The 24,380-nt window shown below is 37.3% G+C and overlaps 1 protein-coding gene across 1 annotated transcript in view; it reads left to right on the plus strand.

Annotated features, from left to right (window-relative positions):
• zdhhc9 (zinc finger DHHC-type palmitoyltransferase 9) overlaps nt 1–24,380 on the plus strand; it is a 52,913-nt gene that overhangs the window by 14,646 nt on the left and 13,887 nt on the right. The window contains exons 2-5 of the mRNA XM_039766058.1: nt 14,590–14,750; nt 19,045–19,203; nt 19,517–19,654; nt 23,057–23,105. Coding sequence (XP_039621992.1) covers nt 14,590–14,750; nt 19,045–19,203; nt 19,517–19,654; nt 23,057–23,105 — 507 coding nt within the window. The remainder of the gene's footprint in view (nt 1–14,589; nt 14,751–19,044; nt 19,204–19,516; nt 19,655–23,056; nt 23,106–24,380) is intronic.

Genomic DNA, 24,380 nt, shown 5'->3' on the forward strand with positions numbered 1-24,380 from the left:
GTGGCTCTTAATTAAGCCTATCGTATGTGTATATGTCCTGCAATAGACTGACTTGCTGTCTAAGGTTGGTTTGGCCTTATGACCATGATGGTCAGTCAGCTGGCCTAGATAAACATGTTAGACATTGAGTAGAAAGTTTTCCAAATACTACACTAAAGTGAGGTGCGTGAAATTGAAATCAAATCTGTCTTCACACAACTGCTGCTTAGGGTTACAGGGTGGGCATTTAAAAAAAAAAAAAAAAAAAAAAAGTGTTCATTTTGTAGGTCTGATTGGTACCTCTTCCATTTTGTAAGGTATACATTTCTTCCAAGAAAGGTTTAAATAAAAGCCAAATTAGAGAGAGTGGTGATTAATTGTGCCAGCAAAGCTTTTTACAACTCTTTTGCTTGGACCTTTATTTTCTATGTGGCCTCTAGCTTTTCAGGGCCCATTTTTTGTCTCTGTGTGTCCCTGAGCATGTCGGTTAATGCAGATCATTAGCACACTGTAATTCTGTGCTTGTATATCACCCTGGGATACTGTTCACTGTACACAATAGATGTTTGGCAAGTCACCCTTAGGTTTCATAATGGTATTGATAGTGTCACAGAATGATGAAGGGGGGTATCCTGTCTTTCATGACTCTGTCATGTTTGTTTAGTGTTTTTGGTGAGTAAAGTCCATCTGAACATGATACAGAATCCGCTTCCTTATTTCAATACCTGGCGCTGCTACTAGTTTATTTGGCCGCCTTTCTGTCTTTGGCATTAATTTTGTGTCTCAAACCACAAAAAGGGTGGCATCCTGTGAATGGCTACATTGTATTTAAAAAGGGGAAAAAAATCTACATTTAAATATGCTTAATATATTCTGAATAGGTTATATCTTTTTGTTTTGTAATACCATTCTCTGACAAAAGAGCAAATGAGGATGTGTGTCTGAAGCAGAATGAGTGTTCTTTCCTTGTATTTAACAAATACATTTGCATACATATCTTTTTTTTGTTTCTACTCTCTGCTGGTTTCATCACATCTAAATGAATGTGGTGAGAAGGTTGTCTTCTTCACACTTCATGATTGTGGGGATTCAGTGTCTGGGTTTCCATGTGCCTTTGGCTTGTTTTCATTAGCACCTTTAGCTACAGCACAGAACTTGTTCAGTTTGGCTTGAAGAGTGGGATGCTGTCATTACTAGAACTTGAACCCTTTCAATAATTGCATGCAGCAATGTTTAAAAAGCCTCCTTTTTTAAATATATATACCTATCATTCCACTGAGTCGATCTTTCTGTTATCCCATCTTTTAATTTCTTTTCACGTTTTACATTTTCACTTGTTACAACCAGACATTTTTTTGTCTCTCATGTCCCTGTTGATGAAATGGTTAATTGCAAAACCAGCTGAGTCCTGGATATTTGTCTTCTCTGCAAAGGGCAGTGTGTCACCCTGGCTCCCAGAAGGGAGAAAAAGTAAAATGATTTGAAACCAGACTGCGGCAAGCATTGAGGTGGGGGGGTCAGTGGCAGGCTGGTCTGTATGCGTTGGCACTGCTCTCTTAGATTAAGGTCACAGAGGTCTAAAAACGGCAGGGAGGGAGACCTGTCTGCCCTTTCACATTTAGTTTTAAATGAGAGCAGTCAGACCTGCTAAGTGGAGTAATGTGAACAATTGGTAATAAGTGTACTGAAGCACGTTTCTGGCCTTGCAGTTGCCTGTCTGGCAAATTTAAAGCAGCCAAGGACTTTTTAGTTCAAAGGATGTTCTTCTTTTGAAATGACATTTTGTTTAAGAGTCTTTTATAAACATGTATAGTAATTCATATACTAAAAACATGACACTGAAGTGCATGGTTTAGTGTTGAAATTCCAGAGCCATTTTAATTATTAATTCTTCTCATATATTCTAACGTTTTTAGTAGTGAGTCATTCATAAAGTGGGCTGACAAGATGTCCTCCATCCTCGATGTAAGTGTTCTGTCACTTAGTGTCCCTGATTGGCTCCTGCTCTTTAACAGCTACATCACCCTCTACAGTCATCATAAAGCCTCACCCATACTCCATTCTCTAAGCCTCACAACATTAATTATGGCATCAGGTTGGGTTGTGAATGTGCTTTCATGAAGTCGGAGTCCTGGTTAATGCGCAAATATACAAGGTTCTAGCCCTGGGCCCTCTGTATTCTTGTGATCATCTTGTTTTACATCAATCTTCACCATTTTATTTATATACTAGCGACTGGGAGCCCGATCAAATTGGGCTACAAATTCTACGTTTCTGAAATCCATACTTTCTCTGCAAAGAATTATTTGTTTTTTTTAAGTCCTTGAAATGATTTTGTTATCATGGCACTGATTTGTGCTTAAAATAGACCTTTTCGGCCGATGTAATGAAGAGCTTCCTGTTTAAACGGGGCTGTGAGACGTGAACTCAACTCTTCGGTGCACCTCATTTAATTTTTTCCGGCAAACAAATTAAAAAAAAAAAAAATGTATTTTACGACTCTAATCAATGTCAGAGTAATAATTATGTTTCCGTGGTCATTTTAGATCTGAGATCAGCTAAAATTTAAACAATGACTAACTATTAATACCCAGCCTCATTACTCAGTTTGCCAATAGATGTCAGAAGGACGGATGCTAAAACCGAACTGCCCAAAGATAGATTTCGACGCACGAAGCAAATGGCGATACGTTCTAAATTACTTACGGTTCCGGAGCTCTCAAAGGGTTTAAGTCAGTCGGCGATATTAGTCCTGGAAAGTACGCCCTACCAAACCAACGTTCCAAAAACCAACCTAACTTACTGTTATCTGTTCGAACCAACACCGACTTACTATACTCTGCTGTCCAGTGGAGTCACTGAAGCATTCGAACATTCTTAGCCAATCATGCAATACTGTGTGCGCGTTTGCCACTTTATGTTCTAACTACAGAGGCAGAGTCCCATTGCGTGGTTCTAACTTGTATTGAGGCAAACACCATGCATATGGATAGTATCAAATTATATATAAGGATTCTCTGGGTCAGGATTACCGCATGGACGCCAGTAGGGCATGCTCAGACCTGTAATTCTAAAGGGCAGCCCTGTTGGTTTACATGGGGGGGCCACTGGGGGAGCTGCCAGGATTAATGATCCCTTCTTTGTGGGGCTTCCAGTTGACCCAGAAGTGCTTACAATGGGCTGTGCCTTAGCACTGGAAGTACTCCTGGGTCCAAAATGAAAGAAGCCTGTGAGTGGTATTTGCATTAATAAAACATATTTGCACTCCGGGCTTGTGTTTGTGAGGTTGTGTCTGGGGTTTGCAACCCCCTCTAGTTGTCACTTCTATATAATAGTTTCACATTAAGTAATTATGGTATGGTTAAAGAGTTATGGAGTGTGGACATCCCTTCCATTTGGTAAGGTTTGTGCCGCACTCTGATAGAACAGTACAGTTATTAGGTTTGGGTGAAATATTAGTTTAATGTTAGTAGAAGCTTAAAAAAATACTCCAGTAGACTTTATCCTGCAGAGAATTTATTTTTGCACAGGTTGGCCTGCAGTGTGTTACTGTTAATACACAACTTTGCAATTGGTCTGTGCTGTGTAGAATTACTACTGTATGTTTGGTTTCAGAACTGGTTGCAGCTTCTGTGACGGAGGCACTGGGCCTCATTTCAGCTGAGCGCAATCTATTTCTAAAAAAAGTGTTGGTATTCATTAACATGGATATGACTGTCCTATGTGACCAAATCCCAAGGCAACTCTGAGGTTGGCACATCTAACATTTTGTCAACAAGAAGTGTATTCTAGCCCAGTAATTTGAAACTGCATTAGAAAAGCTTTAATGCAGATAATATTGGGGAATGAATGTGTGTCCAGTTATCCCAGATTTATCAGGGTCAGAGCTGCTGTGAAATCCAAGCAAAATGTCTTCTAATTAAATTGAACTAGTGTAAGCAGACTTTTGTTGGCAATGTTGGATTAATAGAAAACTTTAAACCGGCTCTGAATTACTGAGTGTGGGACTGTTCATGGGAGTGCCGTGCGGTCTTGCACATCTTTCTGTGTTGTTTCTTCCTTCTATAATATGTTCAGGTTCATCAGAATTCTATAGTTGGATTTATTATTTTTTAACGTTCTTGTGAATGGGTGGTCATATCTGGAGACGGAAGGAATTGGTACCTTAAACCCTGAGCCATTTATGAGAGCCAAGGTACTATTAGTGGGTTTAAGTGTACGTCTATGTAATGAGAAATTTGAGAATTGAAACCAAATGTTTTAATTGCATGCTATGAAAGGAACTTAATAAAATAAATGTTGTTCAGTAACTGTATAATAATTTAACATTTTCAAACATGCTCCATCTAGTTTATTGTCCCTGCAACCTTGTGTGCAAGGTAGGAATCAAGCAGACTTTGACTGGGTGCATGTCTCTTTGTACAGGGAGAATATTCAACATTCTCATTGTATTTGTGTATTCTTTATTGCTTTGTGAAAGACGATTTCCTGCCTTTCATTTACCTGTAATGCCCAATTATGTTAGTTGATTTGCAACCTCTTACTATATGTATATAAAAAGTATTAGAATTGTAAATTTTAAAGTTTGATAATTACTTCCGTGTTTTTTTTTTGTCTTCATTGTAATAAAGATGCTATTTTTTGATGTACTTTATTTTTGAAAACCTGAACATTATGTACAAAGGCATGCTACTCTTGAACACAAATAACAGGTAAAACCATTAACTTTAAAATCAGTACAGAAAGATGGAAAAATAAAAATACAAAGGCGACAGACAAAATATGATTCAACCCCCTACCTATAAAAAGACATTTTTGATGTGGTATGGTGACACCATGGCAAATGATTAGGCAGTTTATTTCATAGTATTTGTATCCTTTTGGTCCTTTTGGGATGAGACATTGAAATGGGATTCCATGGTTCTGAGAGTCTTATTTTGTGTATCTGACAAGCTTCTGTATCTGTTTGCCTTGGTGCAGATTAGGATGCCCCCACATCATTTTATCTTCAGACTTCAGCACAGTAAAAGTAGTAAGCCATATCTTCTGTGGTGCAATGGGTATTTTGCAATGTGATACCTCTAGTGCTGTGATTCCCAGCTGGAGATTTACATTATGCAATGATAGCAAAAATTAACACCACCAGCAACACCAGTATGCTCAGAGAAGTTTTCGTAGATTTGCTTTACTTTACAAGTTGGCTTTGAAGACACTGCCTGATGTTTACAACACTTTCAAGTTATTTGTTTGGAACAACTGGATTAGGTAAGGCTCCTCATTTTACATAAGTAGTTTAACCAGATTTAAAATTTTATATATATTCAGTTTTCCCCTACGACTTGACCTTTTCTAAAATACAAATTTGTAAAGTCATTAACCGGTGCCCCAAAAGTTTGAAGCCCCTCTCAAACATGGCAGTCACTGTTTTAACCAATGCCTGCTGAAGACTAACTACTTGAGTGGCCAAGCAACCCCTTGTGTATCAATGAATTAATGTGGTGAGGCTAGCCTCCATCCCTGATTCAGAGATCCGGTGTTTGCTAGGTTGTAGAGTGTAAATTGGCAGATGTGGATTTGTTAAATGTGATTATTAATGTCTAGGAAGCTGGACACACATTTGCATGCACATCTGACTTGTGAGACTATATTGTAAAACCATGAAGTCTAAAAAGTTAATTTTTTTTTTTTTAACATATCCAAGAAAAGAGTAATGCTGTATATTTAAATGGCTGCTTTATTTCCATAACCTTTTTTTTTTTTTTTTTTTTTTAAAGGTCTAGCAGCCAACTATGTTATTTCACTGTGCAGTTTCATCATGTTGTGTACATGGAAGCTCAGTAAACTGTGGTCAAAGTGCAGACAGCTTGGGCTAATTGTAGTGTTTTTGTCTTGTAATGTAAAAAAAAAAAAAAGCCAGCAACCAGGCTGTTAACCATTTTTGGATCCTGGTGATTCTTGGTGTTCATAAAAAATCATAAATTTCATTCTGAAGGTCTGGTTTTTGATGACTTTTTTTTGCTCACAGCCATGCCTCGGACTGGAAGAATGAGTGACCTACCTGTATATAGCGAAGTTGAGGAAGACTTTCTGGAGTGTGTGTGGCTGAGATCGGTGTTCTGTACTATGGACGATGCTGTCACTGTGCTGTGATAGGCTTTCTCATCAAACAGTCATGCATTCATCCAGTTAATAAATTCTGTCAAAATTGTATTGATAGTTAAACTGAACAGCGCAAATACTAGATTTGACCAAATGTAATTTTCAGTTCTATGAAAATCTATAATGGTGAGTTCCTAATGTGTAAATATTTGATATTTTTGACAGCTGCCTATTTAATTTCACCTGCCTTTGCATCTTTTGTTGAAAATGGTTTGATTACGTGATCGGTTTTCAGTGAGACCACCTGTATTTACCGTATATATTATGTACTTATCAACCTTTGAATAGCGAGGGTGTTTAGGTACAAACTCTGCTTTTCAAAACCTAGGATTAACTTATGTGAAAGTCACATGTTCATAGTGACTTAATGCTTCATGACCTGAAAGAATACAAAACGTTGTGTTTTTAGAAGAAAGAAAAAAAAAATGTGGCTGAGATCTGCTGCAGCTGTGTTTAGATGAGTCACGGATCTGTTGGCTGTAGTGCCCTAGTGGAGTGTGGGATAAAGCAAAGATCCACAGCTCTAAGGCCAAGCTCTGTGTATGTAATGTATTGCTTAAAAGTATTTTGTAAAGAGGTGAACAGATGGCACATCCACCCTTGGCATGCGACAGACATCTGTGTATAGCTGAAAAGAGGACACTTTCCCATCTTTTGTTACTGAGTGGTTTTGTTCAGGGCAGAGTGGTCAGTCAGCGCACTGTAAGGGATCCTTTGTTGTTTGTGCCAAGTACAGACATGAAGGCTATAATTAAAGTGGCAAAACAAAGGGAGTGCCTAATATATTTTTGCATTAATTCCACTCCCTCTGTGTAGCACTAGCACACCAACTAGCTGTGCTCAAAATAAAATATCACATTATTGGACCCAAACACTATAAGATGGTAGCCTTGAACATCTGTAATGCCACTCTACCTCTCTCTGGTTTATATGTTTATTGCTTTTATCTGAAAACGGATCGGTTTAAATGATCAGTTGTGTAGAATGTGGGCAAGGTTGACATTTTTAAGTGCTTTGTGTATTTATATATCCCCCCAACACCTGATGTTGGCTTGACCCAATTCTATCTCCCTTCTTGATCTGAGACAGATGAGGAATACCTTCAGGGCTGTAAGCATGCTAGGTTGCTGGTGTAGATCATTTTTCCTATCTGTGGCATCAGCAATGGGGTGGAGTATGAATCGTTGAGGCATGGAATTGGTAAGCTTTTTGTAGCTTATGTGAGTCAGTCAAATAATCCATGCATTCTTGTAGTTCAGGTCACAGTTAAATGAACATGTCCATGACTATCGTGTCCAAAGACATTTAGGATTGTAGCATTCCACACTCCAGAGACAATCTGTTTATATTTTGTATTGTAGATTCATTCTAGTTTGGCATTATCACATCGTGTAATTTACTTGTCACAGCAGACACTTGAATCCTATACACCAATGAATTTCTAGATTCTCTTTCTGTGTAGCAATTTCTATCCTTTGCCCACATTACTTTTGATTTCTCTTGAGCGTCTTGTGTAACTTTTTTTTCTTTCCAGCTCAGCCTACTAGTTTTATTTATCCTGATACGTTTTCAAATGTACAGACTTTCTTGTCTTGCTGCTTTAGGAGAACGGTTAAATCTTTTCTTAAGCAGCAATAACTTTATAATACTCTTGACTACGTTCCATGCAGTAAGTGATGGAATTGAACATTGTGCACAGTGATAAATATTGTATCCAGTGCTGGGTAGGAGCTGACTCCCATGAAAGTAAAGAATCGTTCAGTTAGATTAAACAGAAAACAGAAGACAAAATCCCCAATAAGGAAAGCATGACACACAAATTCTTTACTTTTTCCTGTACCATGTTTGCTGATATTGATACTTGTTTATTTTTTAAGCATTTTATTTAATTACATATTGCAAACAATTTTCTGTTTACACAGATGACTTAAACACTTAGTGTTTAAAATAAAGTAAACCTTTAAATTTGCCAGTTAGCTTACCTTCAGGAACGCAAGGAAAAGTAATGTACCATAACACATTTTGTTATTTTGATTTGCTTTAAATGAAAATGTTTTGTTACTCAGCCATGCTCATCAGAGTAATGCAAAGTGCTTTCCAGCTGTTTTGATTAAATATTTTAACTTTCTTAAATAATAGCTCAGATGACAGAGGAGAGGCATTCTGAAGTGTGGGCAATACACGTTACTGTCCCCACCACCTTTAGCTCTGTGTGAGGCGTCATATTTTCCAGATGTCAATTTTTAGATTACTTGCTGCACCAGCAGTGCTTTGTTTGAAAGTTCAGCCACAAATATGTAGACTTTGCAACTTACATTATTAGTGAATTTAAATTATACTGGAACCACCTTCTTGCTTCAAGTTGTAGTCTTCCATAATTTTGGAAGCAGGGGCCTTTGAAATCTCTACATGCCACTGGATGAACATGACAGGTCACACATTTGTATCTTGAGAGCTATATTTGCATACATACTGCTACGCTGAATTAATGTAAAGTCTGACAGTAAAACTATGCAAGGTATACAGTGGAACCTCGGGTCACGACCACAATTTGTTCCAAAACTCTGCTCGCAACCCGATTTGGTTGTGACCCGAAGTAATTTTCCCCCATAGGATTGTATGTAAATACAATTAATCCGTTCCGGACCTTACGAGCTGTATGTATATATTTTTTAAAGATTTTTAAGCACAAAAATAGTTAATTATACCATAGAACGCCCAGTGTAATAGTAAACTAAATGTAAAAACATTGAATAACACTGAGAAAACCTTGAACAGAGAAAACTAACATTGCAAGAATTCACGCTATAGCCTTACGAACCACTCTCTATAAACACTTTTTTTTTTTTAATGAGTTTTAAGCACAGGGGAAAAAAATGAACATTTGAAAAATCCGTAATTTATACAAAAACTAACCATAAACAACCAAGAAAACTAACCTTGCATAAGTCGAGTTCTGGCATGAAGGAAGTGAGGAGGAACTGGGTGGAGAGGAGATTACAGTTTTAAGGTAAAGTCTGTGACGATGTGGGTTCGCTGCATGCTCCCATCTTGCTTCGGGGAGCCCTTAAACCCGTCACTGTCGGTAATGTTACCGATGGGCTCAACAGTGAGGCACTACAATGGAGCAATCGGATAGTGCAAAAAGTGCCATGTGCTTTTATTAAAATCAACAAAACCGCAATCAAAAATAAAGTCCAAATTAAATTAAGTGCAGTGCTTTCAGAATTCTTCAATAAATAAGTGATCCCATAAAAACAGAAGTGAAGTGGAGGTTAAAATCCAATAGAAAAAAGTCTTCATTAAATACAATGAGATTAAAACAATGCTTGAAGCAGTCTCTTTAAAAACAAGCCGGTGCATTCTTTAACTTCCTTCTCGGCCTAACTGCCTTCTTTAACTGCCTTCTCTCTCTCTCTCTCTCTCTCTCTTGCTGGCTCGCTGCACAGGGAAAGACTGAATACGTGCGGAAATCATCGGCATGTACGAACCAGAAAGGGAACTGGCTTGTTCGTCACCCGAGTGTGTGGTCGTGAACAGATGCAAAACATTGGCGAACTTTTGGTCATAACCCGATTTGTACGTGGTCCGAGACGTTCATGACCCGAGGTTCCACTCTCTCTCTCTCTCTCTCTCTCTCTCTCTCTCTCTCTCTCTAACCTACTGTATTTCTCTGCTAATGCAGTCATGTTTCTAAGCCAGATATCAGCACATGAATAAGCTTGCTGAGGGTCTAGTTGAAATCTGTGGTCTGTCTGGCATGAATTAAAATGTGATGACTAAAATGTCCACTTTACTCTGTATCATCCGGTAGGCAGAATGAACTGCTAGTGGTGTACTGGAATATTTATTAGCTGGATGTGGCCCAGTCTGGATTTAGCTGTATTCATGTGCTATGGGAGTTTCTGGATTTCCCACTTATGGATCTCCCCTTACCTCTTTGTTCTGTTCTTGTGAAATTCAGGTAGAGAAGTGACGTTGCTTCTGATTGTTGTACTTGGTCTACATGAAAATCATTTAAAGTTTAGCTTAATTTTCACAGGAATAACTCTTGCATAGTAAGAACATTACAAGTGTATTGCCTTGCTTAGAATATAAACTAACCACAAAATCCCCTGTCTGGCTGAAAGTTTTTCATTTTTTATATTATTGGCTACGGTGAAAGTTATTAAAGCATTATATCAAAACTAGAAGATTCGCATAGCATTATTTTTTTCTGAAATGTTTAACTCTTGAGGTTGGCCTTGGGTTTACGGAGGTTGAGAATTTGCCATGGCAGCCAATTAGGTTAGAGGCAGTTGGGAGCTGAAACAGTAATGCTGATAGGAAAGCAAGAGTTTTGCACAAGGACTTCACCATCTACCCTCCACTCCTCACTATGGATGTGAGTTTAGGGTTGTGGCTGAAAGAATGAGATTGCTGGAACAGTTGGTTGAAATGAATTTCCTGCATAGAATAGCTGGTCTCACTTTGTTTAATCATTTGTAAGGACCTTTGAAGAGAAGGAGAAGAGCAGTTTACAGGAATGTTTTAAGATACCCCTTGGATTCCTCAAATGAACTGGTGAAATAATCCTTTGGAGTCTCCAGCTATTTTCCTTTAGATTGACGCATATTTTTCTTACTCTCCATTGCAATAAACACTTCAAATATTTTTCTCCTGTGGTCACTTTGGTTACTTGGCTCAATGGTAGCATAAACTGAAATTGCAACTGCATGTGGAGTTTGCAGCAGTGCTGGGTCTCTCTTGCTAGGACTACTTGGTAGATTTTTTAAAATAAAGTTTTTTTTTTTTTTTAATACACTGAACAAGAATAAATTTTCACAGGGGAGTATGGTGAATGATTGTAATGAAGTTTACACCATAATAAGAAAAAGAGAACTTGTTTAGGAAGGAGGCAAATTTATAACAAAATCCTCTGACTACATGAGGATAATTTAATTACATGGGGAGCTAACTGATCATATCACATTTAATATGCTGCCCTGGTAACATTGCATTAATCATTTCTTTGTGCTGATCCAGTAGCAATTAAATGAACTCTGGAACATTTGAAAGCCCACAGGCGTTAGAAGTTTGACGTTTATAATTCGGGTATCAGCAGAAATGGTTGTACTCAGAGGTCTTAAAGCAGATTTGGTGAAACAATTTTGTCCTCCACCAACACTGTTAAAGTGAAAATGCAACGCAATTTATAACTATTAAGGAGGCCTTTTTTGTTTTTCATAAAATGTGGAACTAAAAACAAATGGTTGTAATCTTGTGTATATTGTTTAATGTCAGTGTTTTAGCAAAGTGTACTTGCAGTAGTGGGGTATGTCTTGGTTAGCTGATGGGGTTATTTTGATACCAGCTCTTTTATTTCCCTGACCTTGTTAATTTAAGTTTATATGCTTTATATGCATCTTGGAACAGTTGAGCAGGATTAAGGTTTACAAGTGACCTTTGCTGGTAGCTAGTGAAGCAGATGCCTCTTACTGAGTTTACTGCAGTCTTTAATACATGGTGATAAGGAAGTGGATGGTGACTTCATCTGCCTGGTGTAAACCCATCTGATTTGTTACAACATAGAAAGGGTAGCACCTCAAAGGAATTTGGAAAGTTAGACTTTGTTTTCTCTGACTTTTTTGAAAGGCAAATTGAATAGAAACCCATATGTTAATTTTGATATGTATATTGTTCAGTTCTGGGAGACACTGAATTCAAGTCTATTCAACTAACATCGTGTTCAAGGTAGATACCAGTGCTGAATGTGATGAGAGTCCTTCACAGGGCACATTGGTGTCAATGACTGTCACCAGTGTTGCTTTGGGGAGTTAAAAGGATACAGGAACATATTTACATGTAGATGTAAATATGTTCCTGTAATGTGTCTGCTATAACCTTTGTCCAGATACTTCAGATCTTTAGAATGTTGCAGAAAAACTGAAGAGTAGACTGATTTGACAACTCTAATTTGGATCTTGTAGTGGATCAACAACCCATTCAAGTTTTGGTTCTTGATTTTTGCCTAGTGTTGTTTATATAAGATCTGTCTTTTCTTGACCTTGAATTGTATTTAAATAGGTTGAGAATGTTTCAATGAGTAATGTACAATTGAAAATCTTACTGTATTTAACATATTGTAACTTTTATTTTTTTTTTAATAGATTTATGTAGGTCTATAGATAAGAAGGAAACAAGGTCGTGGATGTGCATGTTTGCTGTTCATCTAACTGGTTTTCTTTAGAGTTGTTTACTTTGTGGATCTTTCACAGAGATTTCCACTTCTGTGGCTCTAACTGAATGTTATGTGTATGATGGTATGTCAGGCTTTCCAAGTCTGTAATGTACAGTATATAAAAGCGCTATCCTGGGAGCTGTGCCTTCAGAGTTGGTGTCCTGTATGCAGACATCTATTCCTCTTTGTTTCACAGATCTGTGTCCATGAACACGTGACAAAACAGTAAAAATGAATGCACATGCTTTTTTGCTGTTGTAAAATGATTTACTAATTTCTGTTGCACATAGCCAGCTGGTAAATATCAACAAGCTGGAATGGTCTCCAGTAAAGCCAAAACATTGAACCATTAAGGACATTGAATTTGTGGCTAGTAGCTGGCAAGACCAAGAAATATTAGCTTTACATTTGCATTTCTGTTATCAAGCTGACAGTTAACAATGAGATACTGTTCCAAGTAGCATCCGTTTTCTAACCTGCCTATATCCAGTTCAGGGTTATTGGAGTTGCACTTCTTTTTTACATCCAGCATTGTTTTAAAGCTGTAAACAACCATGGAAAGGGACTCCCATCCATTGCAGGGCACAATTGCAAGCCCTTCAGCGCTGGGGCAATTTGGATTTGCATGTTATCCGTAATACATCTGTATTAGGTTATGAGTGGAAAAGTATAGAGTATCTGACAGAAAAATCCAAACAGACATAATGAAAACTGCAGACTCCGTGTAGACAGTGCCCAGGCTGGGATTCAGACACAGCATGAGTGGTTTTCAGCTAACAGCATTATACACTTGTGTGTTGCTCTTTGCTCTCTGCTGCCTTCTGATGGTATATGGGAAATCAGTTTTCCTTCAGCCCATCGTCGTCACTGGCAGCTCTAATACTCGGAGAGTAATTTTCAGAATACTCCTGAAATATAAACAGCATGTATTATCTTGCCCTGTGGGCCACTTACCCACACTGGCTTTTGCAGAGGATATTAATGGAAGTCTCTTCTAAATAAATAAAGTTTACTTGCACACTTTTTACTTTGGCTACAAAGTAGTCAGTAAAGAGTAAATGAGAGGAGATGGTGGTACTTGTTTTGTGTACCTGAAATGATAAAGAACTGATTCCACACATTTGGCAGGGCTACACAACAGGCTGGGATCATGTTTACTGGTCATTGTGTGGTACGTTTTAGTTACATGATGCCATACCCCCCTTCCCCCAAGAGAGTACAGAAAAATTAAATTATATGTTAAAACCGACTAACCATTATCAGCTATACCATGCCTACCTGAAATTGTAACTTAATAGCCCGGGATCAAGTGCTTCTTTTTTGGGGGTAAATCCTTTTGTGTTTGTGAAATGTAGCCACATGAAGAATGAAGGGGGTATCTTTTATTTGTGATCGGTATTCCTATGTGGGACTTGCACCTGCTGTGAAACATGCTGTTTAAAAAATCCATCCATCCATATTCCAACCCGTTGAATCCAAACACAGGGTCACGGGGGTCTGCTGGAGCCAATCCCAGCCAACACGAGCCACAAGGCAGGAACCAATCCCGGGCAGGGCGCCAACCCACCGCAGAGTTTAAACAATGCTTTTCCAAAAACCAGAAATGTGAAGATTTGCAGTCTAGACATGTTCATTGGAACAGAGTAGACCTTCATGAAAGCCTTTAGCTCACTACATTATGCTGCCTGTGGCACACTTGTCAATGCTGTCACTCCCGTGGGTCATGGAAGAAAGCAAAACTTGTGGTAAGTAATCTGAAGTTTGGTCTAAAAGGATATTTTTGTGTTCATGATTGACTCCTGCCTACACAAACAAGAAGAGGTAGTGGTTACTATTTGTTATTTGGTACCCTGAATGCATTGGGGCCATTGTGGCAATTGGTAGTCTAAAATGGACCCTAGAATATCTCAAGTTTTACGCATAGACTGTTTCTAGGCATGATGGCTCAGCTTTTAACATCCACTGAACCTTTCATTCTTAACATAAGGCTCATTGATCGCTATAGGACCCTCATGACAAGCCTTCACCTATGTTTCCTCATAGATAAATATTGAGCATGGCTGCCTTTTCTTTCTGTCTGGTGGTGTGTTGCTAAATAAGTGTAGTTCTGTAGCTTGACATTCAATGTAAAACCTGTTAAGTGGATATTATATTTACAAGGGGAGCAGAAAGGATGGTCATATGTCAAGGGTAACACAACTTAATTTTTTTTTTCTTTCTTTCTTTTACAGGTGTCCATATTTGGCAGTTCACCTCTCTCCTGCCATCCCAGTCTTTGCTATTGTACTGTTCTTCTTTGTGATGGCTATGCTGCTACGGACAAGTTTCAGTGACCCTGGTGTGCTACCCAGAGCCCAGCCGGATGAGGCAATGTATATTGAGATGGAGATTGGTAAGAACATTTTTTAGTTTTGATATGATTAGCTTGAGGAAAAAAAAAACGTGTATGCAGGAAAGGGTCATATGATTGACTTGATTCGTGCCTTTTACCACATGCTCTGGGATAGGGTTCCAGTCTCTATCCCTTAAAAGACCAAGTCTCTTGTCCCAATCCCAACGATTGCTTAATGTGATATGAGCTTTTGTAATAGGCCCCAGTGCCCCACAACAGAGTTAAGTGTTTTAAAAGTTTGTATTTCATATGACTTGGATGTTGAATTGACTACTATTCTCAAGGAGAAATTTCATTAGCGATGTATATAGTGCATAGATATTGCATTCAGGAGTTTTCACTGTTCAACAGAAATATAAAAATACTGAAAGGTTTTAAGTAGCTACTTGCACTCTTCAGCAGCAGTGTGTCCATGTGTTTGCTTGCAGGGCTGAATCCCCGGAGGAATGCAGGGACCTAACTTTTAAGTATGATGCCTTGCCATTGCAGGCTATACTTTTCCATTAAACCACATTCACTCTTGCCAGGTCATTTTTCAATCCCCTTTCAAACTAACTTGTTCACTGGGGACACAGGGGAAAGTGTTAACTATACATAGAAACAAGGTTGGCACTTGAACCTAGGGCCTTAGATCAATGAATTGACTGTTAACTTTTGTATTAAAGTGCTCTTCAGAATTCAAATATGCCCAGCTTTATTCTGATTTACTTTGTGTGGAAGTATTCTCTCGCAATTCGGAAAAGAAAAAATGTTCCTTAAAGATTTGTATGTTTGGTTAATTAGCAGTACCACATTGGCTGTGTGCGTGTGGACTCCGTGATGAATAGGCATGCCATGCATTGTTGGTTGTTGCTGACTTAATCTGGAATTGGAGTAAACGCGTTTGAGAATGTGTTTTAAATACATTCTTAAGGTTACACTAGTAGAGAGAAGACTTAATACAGTTGGTTGAGATAATACTGTCCTGGCATTATTTGTCCAACAGCTGTGTTTAGTATTTGTGTCCATCATCCTTTACTTTAGCATCTTGTATTTGTCTGCTAGGTGTAGAAAGACACTGAGTTGATCAGCAGATTGCTAAAAGCTTGATTCCTAGTGGAAGTATTAATATTTCTGTGTGGTACTTCCTCAAATGGTAATTTGTTTTTTGAACAGATCAGTTTTGTAATTTATGTCTATTTAGTTATGTGGTAAAACTTACTGTCTTTCAAAACAATAGAAAAGATTAACTTCACTTTCCTTCATACCAAGTATTTTTCATGCTTCTAAGAGGAAGTTCAAGCATAGTTCAACTTTTACATTGCTCATAAAGTTTATTTTCATATCAGCATACCACTTACAATGGTATTTTAGATTATTATCTAGTTAACAAGGTCCATAACCCAGAGTGTGATTATAAAATGGGGTAATTTAGGTTTGTAAAGCAAAATCAATCTAAATGGAATAACTGCTGTGCTGTGTTTTTGTACATTTTTTGAAAGATGTTTGATTTATTTTATAGGGGAGGATTGCGTTTTGTCTTCCAAACCCCTTCATTTTCTGACTTACTCTTGCTATTTTTTTTTTTTTTGTGGTTATATACTAACTGATCGCATTCCTCAACATTTGGAAAGAAAAGATATGCAATTTTTCATGAATGTAGATATTACAAATAACAAAATAAACCGTAAATCTTTTTTTAAACATAATTTTCAAACTTGCTGTACTCTTCAGTTCAGTGTTGTGTGGAAGCTAAAACAAATGTGAGCGTGGGCCCAGGTTTTTAGGGCTCACACTCGCATAAAGACCTTCAAAATTACCAGTTAATGTGCTATGCACATCGTTGGTGATTTAGGAGGATGTTTTAAGTGCCACATGATGATGGTCAGACTTGGAACTTAGCATTTCTGTCAAACAGATTGAGTACACAGAGTTAATTACTGCACTCTCAGTATTTTAAACATTAAAGACTTCCAAAACAGTTGGCATAACACTTAAGGATCTGTTTACTGGGTGGCATTGTGGCACAGTAGTTAGCATTGTTGTGTCCCTTAGCTAGTGTCCTGGGTTTGATTTCAATGACTGGCTATTGCCTCTGTGTGGATTTTTCTCTAGCCGACACTGTTGATAGTAATTACGTACTTCATTTAAATTCTCTACAGTAAGTCTCTGTTCATTTTGTGTATTCATTTCACAGAACTGTCTAAACTTATGAAACTTTATCCTCATCTTCACCTATCTAGCATGGAATTTCAGCCTTTGACCAAACATACAGTATGTACAAGCTTAAAGTACATATGTAACTAAAATGTTTCTTATAAATTTAGATTTCTGACTCACAATCAAGAGTAATACATTTTAATAACGTAAGCATTTATCTGAGCAAAGGATACCCTAAAACTCATGAGTTCTGGTTTTGAATCTTGGCCTGTCTGTTGAATGTGCATAATTTGCATTTTATCCCCATTTATATGACAGTAATCTCCTGGGATGGACTGGCACCCTGTTTAGGCTTAGTTCCTACCATGTGCACAGTGTTGTCAGGATTTGCTATGACACCATGCGGACCTAAATTGAATTATGTACTATAGTTTTGATAATGGATAGGCGACTAACAGTGGAAGGCAAAATGGTATAGTTGGACAGCATTGTATGCAGCTATTCAGTACTAGTTCAGTTGCTGTCTTCTGTTTGGAGTCTGTATATTTTCCCTATATTCATGTGGCTTTTCTAAGGGATCTGCAGTCTAAGGTTATGCTGTTACATTGGCCTGGTGTAAAGGTGTCTCATGATGGACTGATGTTCTGTATCATGAAGGGCTGATTGCTCCCTTGTGACTAATGATGGGAGGATGGAATTGAACATATCAAAAGACTGGGAAAGATAATAGACAGGATGACAAAATGTTTTTTTGCCTAGTTCTGTTTTTTTATTTTTTTTATTTTTATTAGCCATACAAGCACATAGATCTACAAGCTCTGTATATTGGGAAAAGCCCTTAATTAGTATGCCAAAGTCCCATATGGTCATTTACAAAATTAAAATGTTCTCTTTTGGATAACATTTGTCCTATGCATGACGTAGAGCATAGTACAACTACTTAGCAGAGTGTGCGACTTGCTTTGAGTCACACAGTGAGCATGTAACAAAGATTGAATGCGTGTCCTTGTCAGTTGAAGTCCAATGCTTACCTGTAAGTTCACACTACCACTTGCACTATGTTAGCACTCTTCTCACCCATCTAGTTCTTGCCCTCTCCTACATTACATCGTTTTAATGTTGATTTCATGGCATGTAAAAGTTACTGGTGGCCATCCATTGATGAAGATTAGAGAAGGGATTGGCTGGTGCCTATACTAGGCACAAAGTGGATGTCAGTGCATGGTAATGAACTTTTCAAGTCTTTTTTTTTTTTTGGCATGGCCATATTTTAGCCTCCAGTCACAGCAATTGGATTACCTCCTCTTTCAACAGTACATTTATTCCATGGCGTTGAAGCGTTACTCCAATAAGAACTGGCTCTTTTATTACAAAAGAATCATTGGATACTATGGGGCACTTGATTTAGTCCATGGTTCTGCATTCAATACTTCCCTGCTGTCTTTGCCAGATTTTCAATGCTTTAAATTTTTACTGCTTTTTGCATTGTGTAATTGGATCATACAAAGAGAAAGCTTCCTGCACAGCTTCTGCTGATGAAACATTTTAAATGGAGCACCTTTTGCAGATCTGTCTGTTCTGGCATATTTGCAGTCCATAGCAGTACGGGTTTTAATGCTTGCATTAAATTAATGGCACCAGAGATGTAGTCAGGTGTTGGTTTTCTCATATGTCTTTCAGCATAATTGATTCTATGTACCCTGTTATTTAGAGACGTAGTTAATGGTTTTTTTTTTTAAATCATTGAGTCCCTTAAGAGACTCTATTAAATGTGTAACATGATAAAGCAAATTTATAGTTTCACTGAATTGTGCACATTCCACTATATGAACTTTCCTCCAGATGTCCTAAAAATATACAGTGTGTGTGGGGTAACTTTTACCATTCCTTTCCTTTGTTTCAGTATTAAAAGACTAGTATACAAATTTAGTATTTCCACAGAGGTACAAGTCTCTTGAGTGGCACGTTGTCCAGGGTTGGTCCCTGTCTTGAGGTCATTGCTGCTACTCTGCCCCATGAACCTAATATTGGAGGTTATTTACAAAATGCGAATGGAATTAACTTTGAATACATGAGGGGTTTTTTTTTTTTACCCCTCCTTTTAAGGTGCCCTACGTCAAAACCTTTGACTTGTCTCACTTTTCATTTCTTACAGAAGCAGCAAATGGAAACGTCCCATCAGGCCAACGGCCACCACCTCGGATTCGCAATGTCCAGATCAACAACCAGATTGTAAAGCTCAAGTACTGTTACACATGCAAGATCTTCCGACCTCCAAGAGCTTCACATTGTGGAATCTGTGATAACTGTGTGGGTGAGTAATTAATAGATGTTTAGCAGGAATGTGAAAGCTTAGTCTGGAGGAGCTGTACAAATTGAGCCATTCACCCTCTACAGATCTCTCTAAATGTCAAAGGATGAGAACAAAATGCTGCTCACCTCTGAACTGTAGAATCATCTTAAACACTGGTCTATGGAGCATTTTGGTCATCAGTATTATCTGTAAAACAAAATGGAATCCCCTGTTGCTGCAAAAATAGATAAGGCATGAAAGGTTAAGTTACTTTCTCAGCCTCAGTTAAGGTTCCTCTTAATTTTGTTTTTTGTGTATCTGTTCTTTTCCTCAGAGCGCTTTGATCATCACTGCCCATGGGTGGGAAACTGTGTGGGGAAGAGAAACTACCGCTACTTCTACCTCTTCACACTGTCCCTGTCACTTCTTACTATATACATCTTTACCTTTGATATTGTCCATGTGGTCCTCCGTAAGTATCTTATTTTTTGTCTAGTCCTTTGTCAGTATGGCCTCAATTTCAGAATCTTACCATTGTTTATTATTTTGTATTGATCTTGTTTGATTAAATATTTTTACCTACTGGTTCTGAATGGGATTAAAGGTGGCAAAATTTTGGAGACCCTTTAAGTGATAAGAAAAAAATGTGTTTGCACTTTGACACCTTCAGACTGACCCTTACGCAGATGATTGTGGGAATACTATTCTGCAGAGGCTGTAATATATATCTATCTATCTATCTATATAAAATATATCTATATCTCTATCTATATAATGTGTGTGTGTGTGTGTATATATATATATATATATATATATATATATATATATATATATATATATATATATATATAATATATATATACATACATACACACACACTAGTGACTGGGAGCCCGATTGAATTGGGCTCCAAATTCTACGTTGGTGAAATCCATACTTTCTCTGCAAAGAATTATTTGTTTTTTTAAGTCCTTGAAATTATTTTGTTATCATGGCACTGATTTGTGCTTAAAATAGACCTTTTCGGCCGATGTAATAAAGAGCTTCCTATTTAAATGGGGCTGCGAGATGTGAACTCGGCAAACAAATTTTCAAAACAAACCGTATTTTATGACTCTAATCAGAGTCGGAGGAATAATTATGTTGGCGTGGTCATTTTAGATCTGAGATTGGCTAAAATTAAAACAATGACCGTTGTTAATACCCAGCCGTCATTGCTCAGTTTGCCAATAGATGTCAGAAGGACAGATGCCAAAACCGAACTGCCAAAAGATAGATTTCGACGTACCAAGCAAATGGCAATACGTTCTAAATTACTTAGGTTCCGGAGCTGTCGAAGGGTTTAAGTCAGTTGAAGATGTTAGTCCTGGAAAGTACGCCCCACCAAACTTAAGTTCCAAAAACCAACCGGACTTGCTGTTATCTACTCGAACCAACACCGACTTACTATACTCGGCCGTCCAGCGGTGTCACTGAAGCATTCGAACATTCTTAGCCAATCATGCAATACTCGTCGCTTGCACATTATGTTCTAACTACAGAGGCAGAGTTCCATTGCATGGTTCTAACTTGTATTGAGTCGAGGTATTGACGTGAACACCATACATACGGATAGTATCAAATTTTATATATAAGGATGAATAAAAATTTTCTTAGGCTGATGCACTGTTGTGGGGCAACTAGAATGAATGTTAATATTTGGAGGAAATAATTAAACTGCTGGAAACAAACTTATTTATGACCCATGGTATCTTTGATTTATCTCACAATTTTGGTATACCTTAATTACTATTGCTACTTTTATTCTAATAACTTTTGAAAAAAAACTGTACATCAAAGGGTATTTATTAAAGCCATTGATGTCTAATCATTTTTCATTTATAATTCTATTGAGCTGATAATTTTGTAGAAAATAATGTCCGAGTGGGTCAAGTTTAGGAAACGAAAGGGAAGACCTTTTGAGTAGAGCATAGGGATTGCATGTTCACCTCGGAAATTAATCATCTCAGGAAAAGTTAATATACACACTGACCTTGTTTGGAACTTGTTTGAGCAGATGCTGAGTTGGCATTCTGTGCCTATGTTGCTTTGTGGCTTCTTTTTTTATAGAGGACAGTGGAAATAATGAAATGAGAAGTAAAGTTTTAAGATAAAAACAATCTGACCTTCAATACATGCAGCATTCTTATGTTATTTAGGTGACTTCCAGGAGGACATTATTGTGATGATTGAGACTCATATTATTCAAAATTGTATGTTTTGATGAATACAATAAACCTTTCCTGAGGTGGAAAAAAGACATGCATAAAATAAAATTAAAAAGTGAGACAACTGAAAATTTTATTCCATCTGTTTTATGTAATCCTTCAATTTTTTAGAAAGATCCTGGAGTGCCGTGGCCGTATTTTTTATTTTTTTTTTAAATTTCATCCATTCTGGGTCACAGACAGCAAAAGGCTATCTTGGCACTGTCAAACACAAAGTTGGAGTCAATGCTAGGTAGAATGCCATCTTACCACAGAGTGCACTCATTTATACAGCCACAATCTCACAAGGCAAATGTTGAGACATAACATAATAATCTCAAAGCTGCTTTATCCAACCCAGGGTTATTTGAGGTGGAATGGCACCACTTGTTTTATACCTGGCGCATAAAGTCAAGACTGCTTTATAGTACTGTAGTCCTTATTCCTCTAACTAATGTGAAGGGTTCAAAAGAATGTTTTTGGTTTTTTTTTTTTGTAATTTAGGAATCAACATTTGCTAAAATTATAATAACTAACCTGGTTGCACAATGGTTAACTGCTTCACAGCCCTATGAATTTGGGTTCATATTGCAGCCTGGTCACGGTTTATGTTGAGGTGAAGAGTTTTGCTTGCATGGGGATTCCTCCTCGCATTCCATAGCCATATGTGTAAACTTAATTGGCAATTGTAAATTGTGTGCATCTTTGGTGGACTGGCACCCCACTCACCATACTTTGAGCTCCTCATTTCTCCCAGTGGCCCTATGGTTTAGTTAAGCATGTTTCAAAAATAAGAGGATGAGAATAATAAGCCTTAAACTTTAAGATGTCATGGTGGTGCCAGAGTTAGCACTACTGTCTGACAGTTTCAGAGACCCAGTTTCAGTTTTCCCCTCTCATCACTCTGTGTGGAGTGTAGAGATTTTATGGGTGTTCATCACATTCTGAATGTGTTAATTTACGACTCTTAACTATCCCAGCACACATGTCTATCTGTTAGTGTACACAACCAATAATTCCCTTTTGTTTAATTCAGAATTGATTACCTTTCTGCCCACCTGGACTCTTTGTTATCTGTGACACTGAAAACTGGAGGTAGGGTTCTGAAAATGGACTGATGAAACATGAAAATGTAAAATTCAGAGGTTAAAACACAATTGAACCTCACAATTTGTTTGAACAATATAAACGCAGCAAATATGAAAACAAATGAACAGTTTATAATTCCACTAATGTGTACATTTCAGTAGAATGAATAGTAAAGTACATTATAAAATGTAAATGATTTGCTAGTAAAACTGAAAATTAGATTCCCATTTTTTAAAACTTTCTCAGGCTTAGTTATTTATTTTTTTTCTAATAAGCATTTTACTATTCTTCACAATGCTGTCTAATTTACTTTTAGAAAGCTGCTTTCCTTTCAATCTAAATAATGAAAACAGAGGGGTGGACTTTTGCTTTGCCTGTGATTTTTGTGTTCTGTTTTTAGATCAGCTAATTTAGATCCCTGCATTCATTTTACCATATAATTTGCATACATCACTGGGATCTGTAAAATGGCAAGAATAGATGGCACAGTAACTAAAAACGTGAAACTGAATTAATTGGTGCCTTGGTTTCTTTTTCAGGCTCTGTGAGTGATGGGTTTGTACAGACACTCAAAGAAACCCCTGGAACATATCCTTTTATTGTAACAATTTTATGTTTTGGGAACCACATTGTCTGCAGTTCTGTTGTGGCCTACCCAGTAAATGTTTTCTGCAGATCACACTGAAGAAAAGAAGTCTGACTAACCTCTTCCTTCTTTGACTGTTGTTTGGAATGAATGACTATTTAAAGGCATAATGAATAAGTGCTAATCATTAAAACTGTGAAGGCAGGCAGTCTTTTTGGTGAAAGTTCAAATTTTGCATATCTTCATTTATAGTTTCAATTTGATTTTGTAACATAGTTGAACTGAATATATCAGTTTCTGTTATTGACCAGTTAAGCTAGTTTATTAGACTTGCAAAGCAGTGAATGTTTATGTAACATTTAGCAGTTCATAGCTGACCTTTATATGATTTACATACTTTATTTCTTAGTGGAGTGCTGTACTTTCAAAATGATGCATTGATTCCTAAACAAAGTGAATGCATTATGAAACAAACTATAATCGCTATCCTGAAGTTCAGAAGACATTCTGAAAGTGGCATTCTGTTTGGGTTATGCACTGCGTTGTACTGCTTTCATGTACTTTAGAACTCTAAGTATACAAGTAGCTATAGTCTGCCATAAGAGAGAAATTTTGCCCTATAGTGCATATTAGAACTACATTTTGAGTATCTGTGGGGTCTCCTGCTGAGACACCCAATGTATGCTGGTAACTTAAGTAAAATGTGTGCTGGGAGTGTAATCATTTGTCCCCAAGCTGGAATTACAGACATAAACAACAATCAAGAAGTTTGTAAAACAATCATCAAAGTGTTTGTGATGTTTATCTTCGTTTGATATTGTATACATGCAGATTCACTCAGGCAGCATTTGTTATAGTTTTTTGCTTATATTTAACAATAGGCAATAGGGGAACTACCAGTGGAATGAAATAAATAAATAAAAACCAAAGAATATTTGCTGATTATACCAAAACTAAAATACTCCTATATTGTTACAGCACTGAAAGTTAGTTTTAAATGCATTTGTTCCATTAAGTACAACCATGTTGATGTCATTATTGCTACATTTATGTCTTGGGATGAATATGGGAAAAAACAAACAAACCATGTAATAAATTCAGATATAGTTGTTTTTCTAACAGTAACTTGTCTTCTTCTAGAACTCATTTTTTTTTTTAAATAATCTAAAATAAAATAATTTCTTTTTTAATGTCCTATTTGTATTTACTATTTTCAAGTACTTTTAAGTAATCCAAGTGTTTACAATGCACCACATTGCCTCATTATCTTATTATAC

This window comes from Polypterus senegalus, chromosome 10 (genome assembly GCF_016835505.1).
Source record: "Polypterus senegalus isolate Bchr_013 chromosome 10, ASM1683550v1, whole genome shotgun sequence".
Classification (NCBI taxonomy): Eukaryota; Metazoa; Chordata; class Cladistia; order Polypteriformes; family Polypteridae; genus Polypterus; species Polypterus senegalus.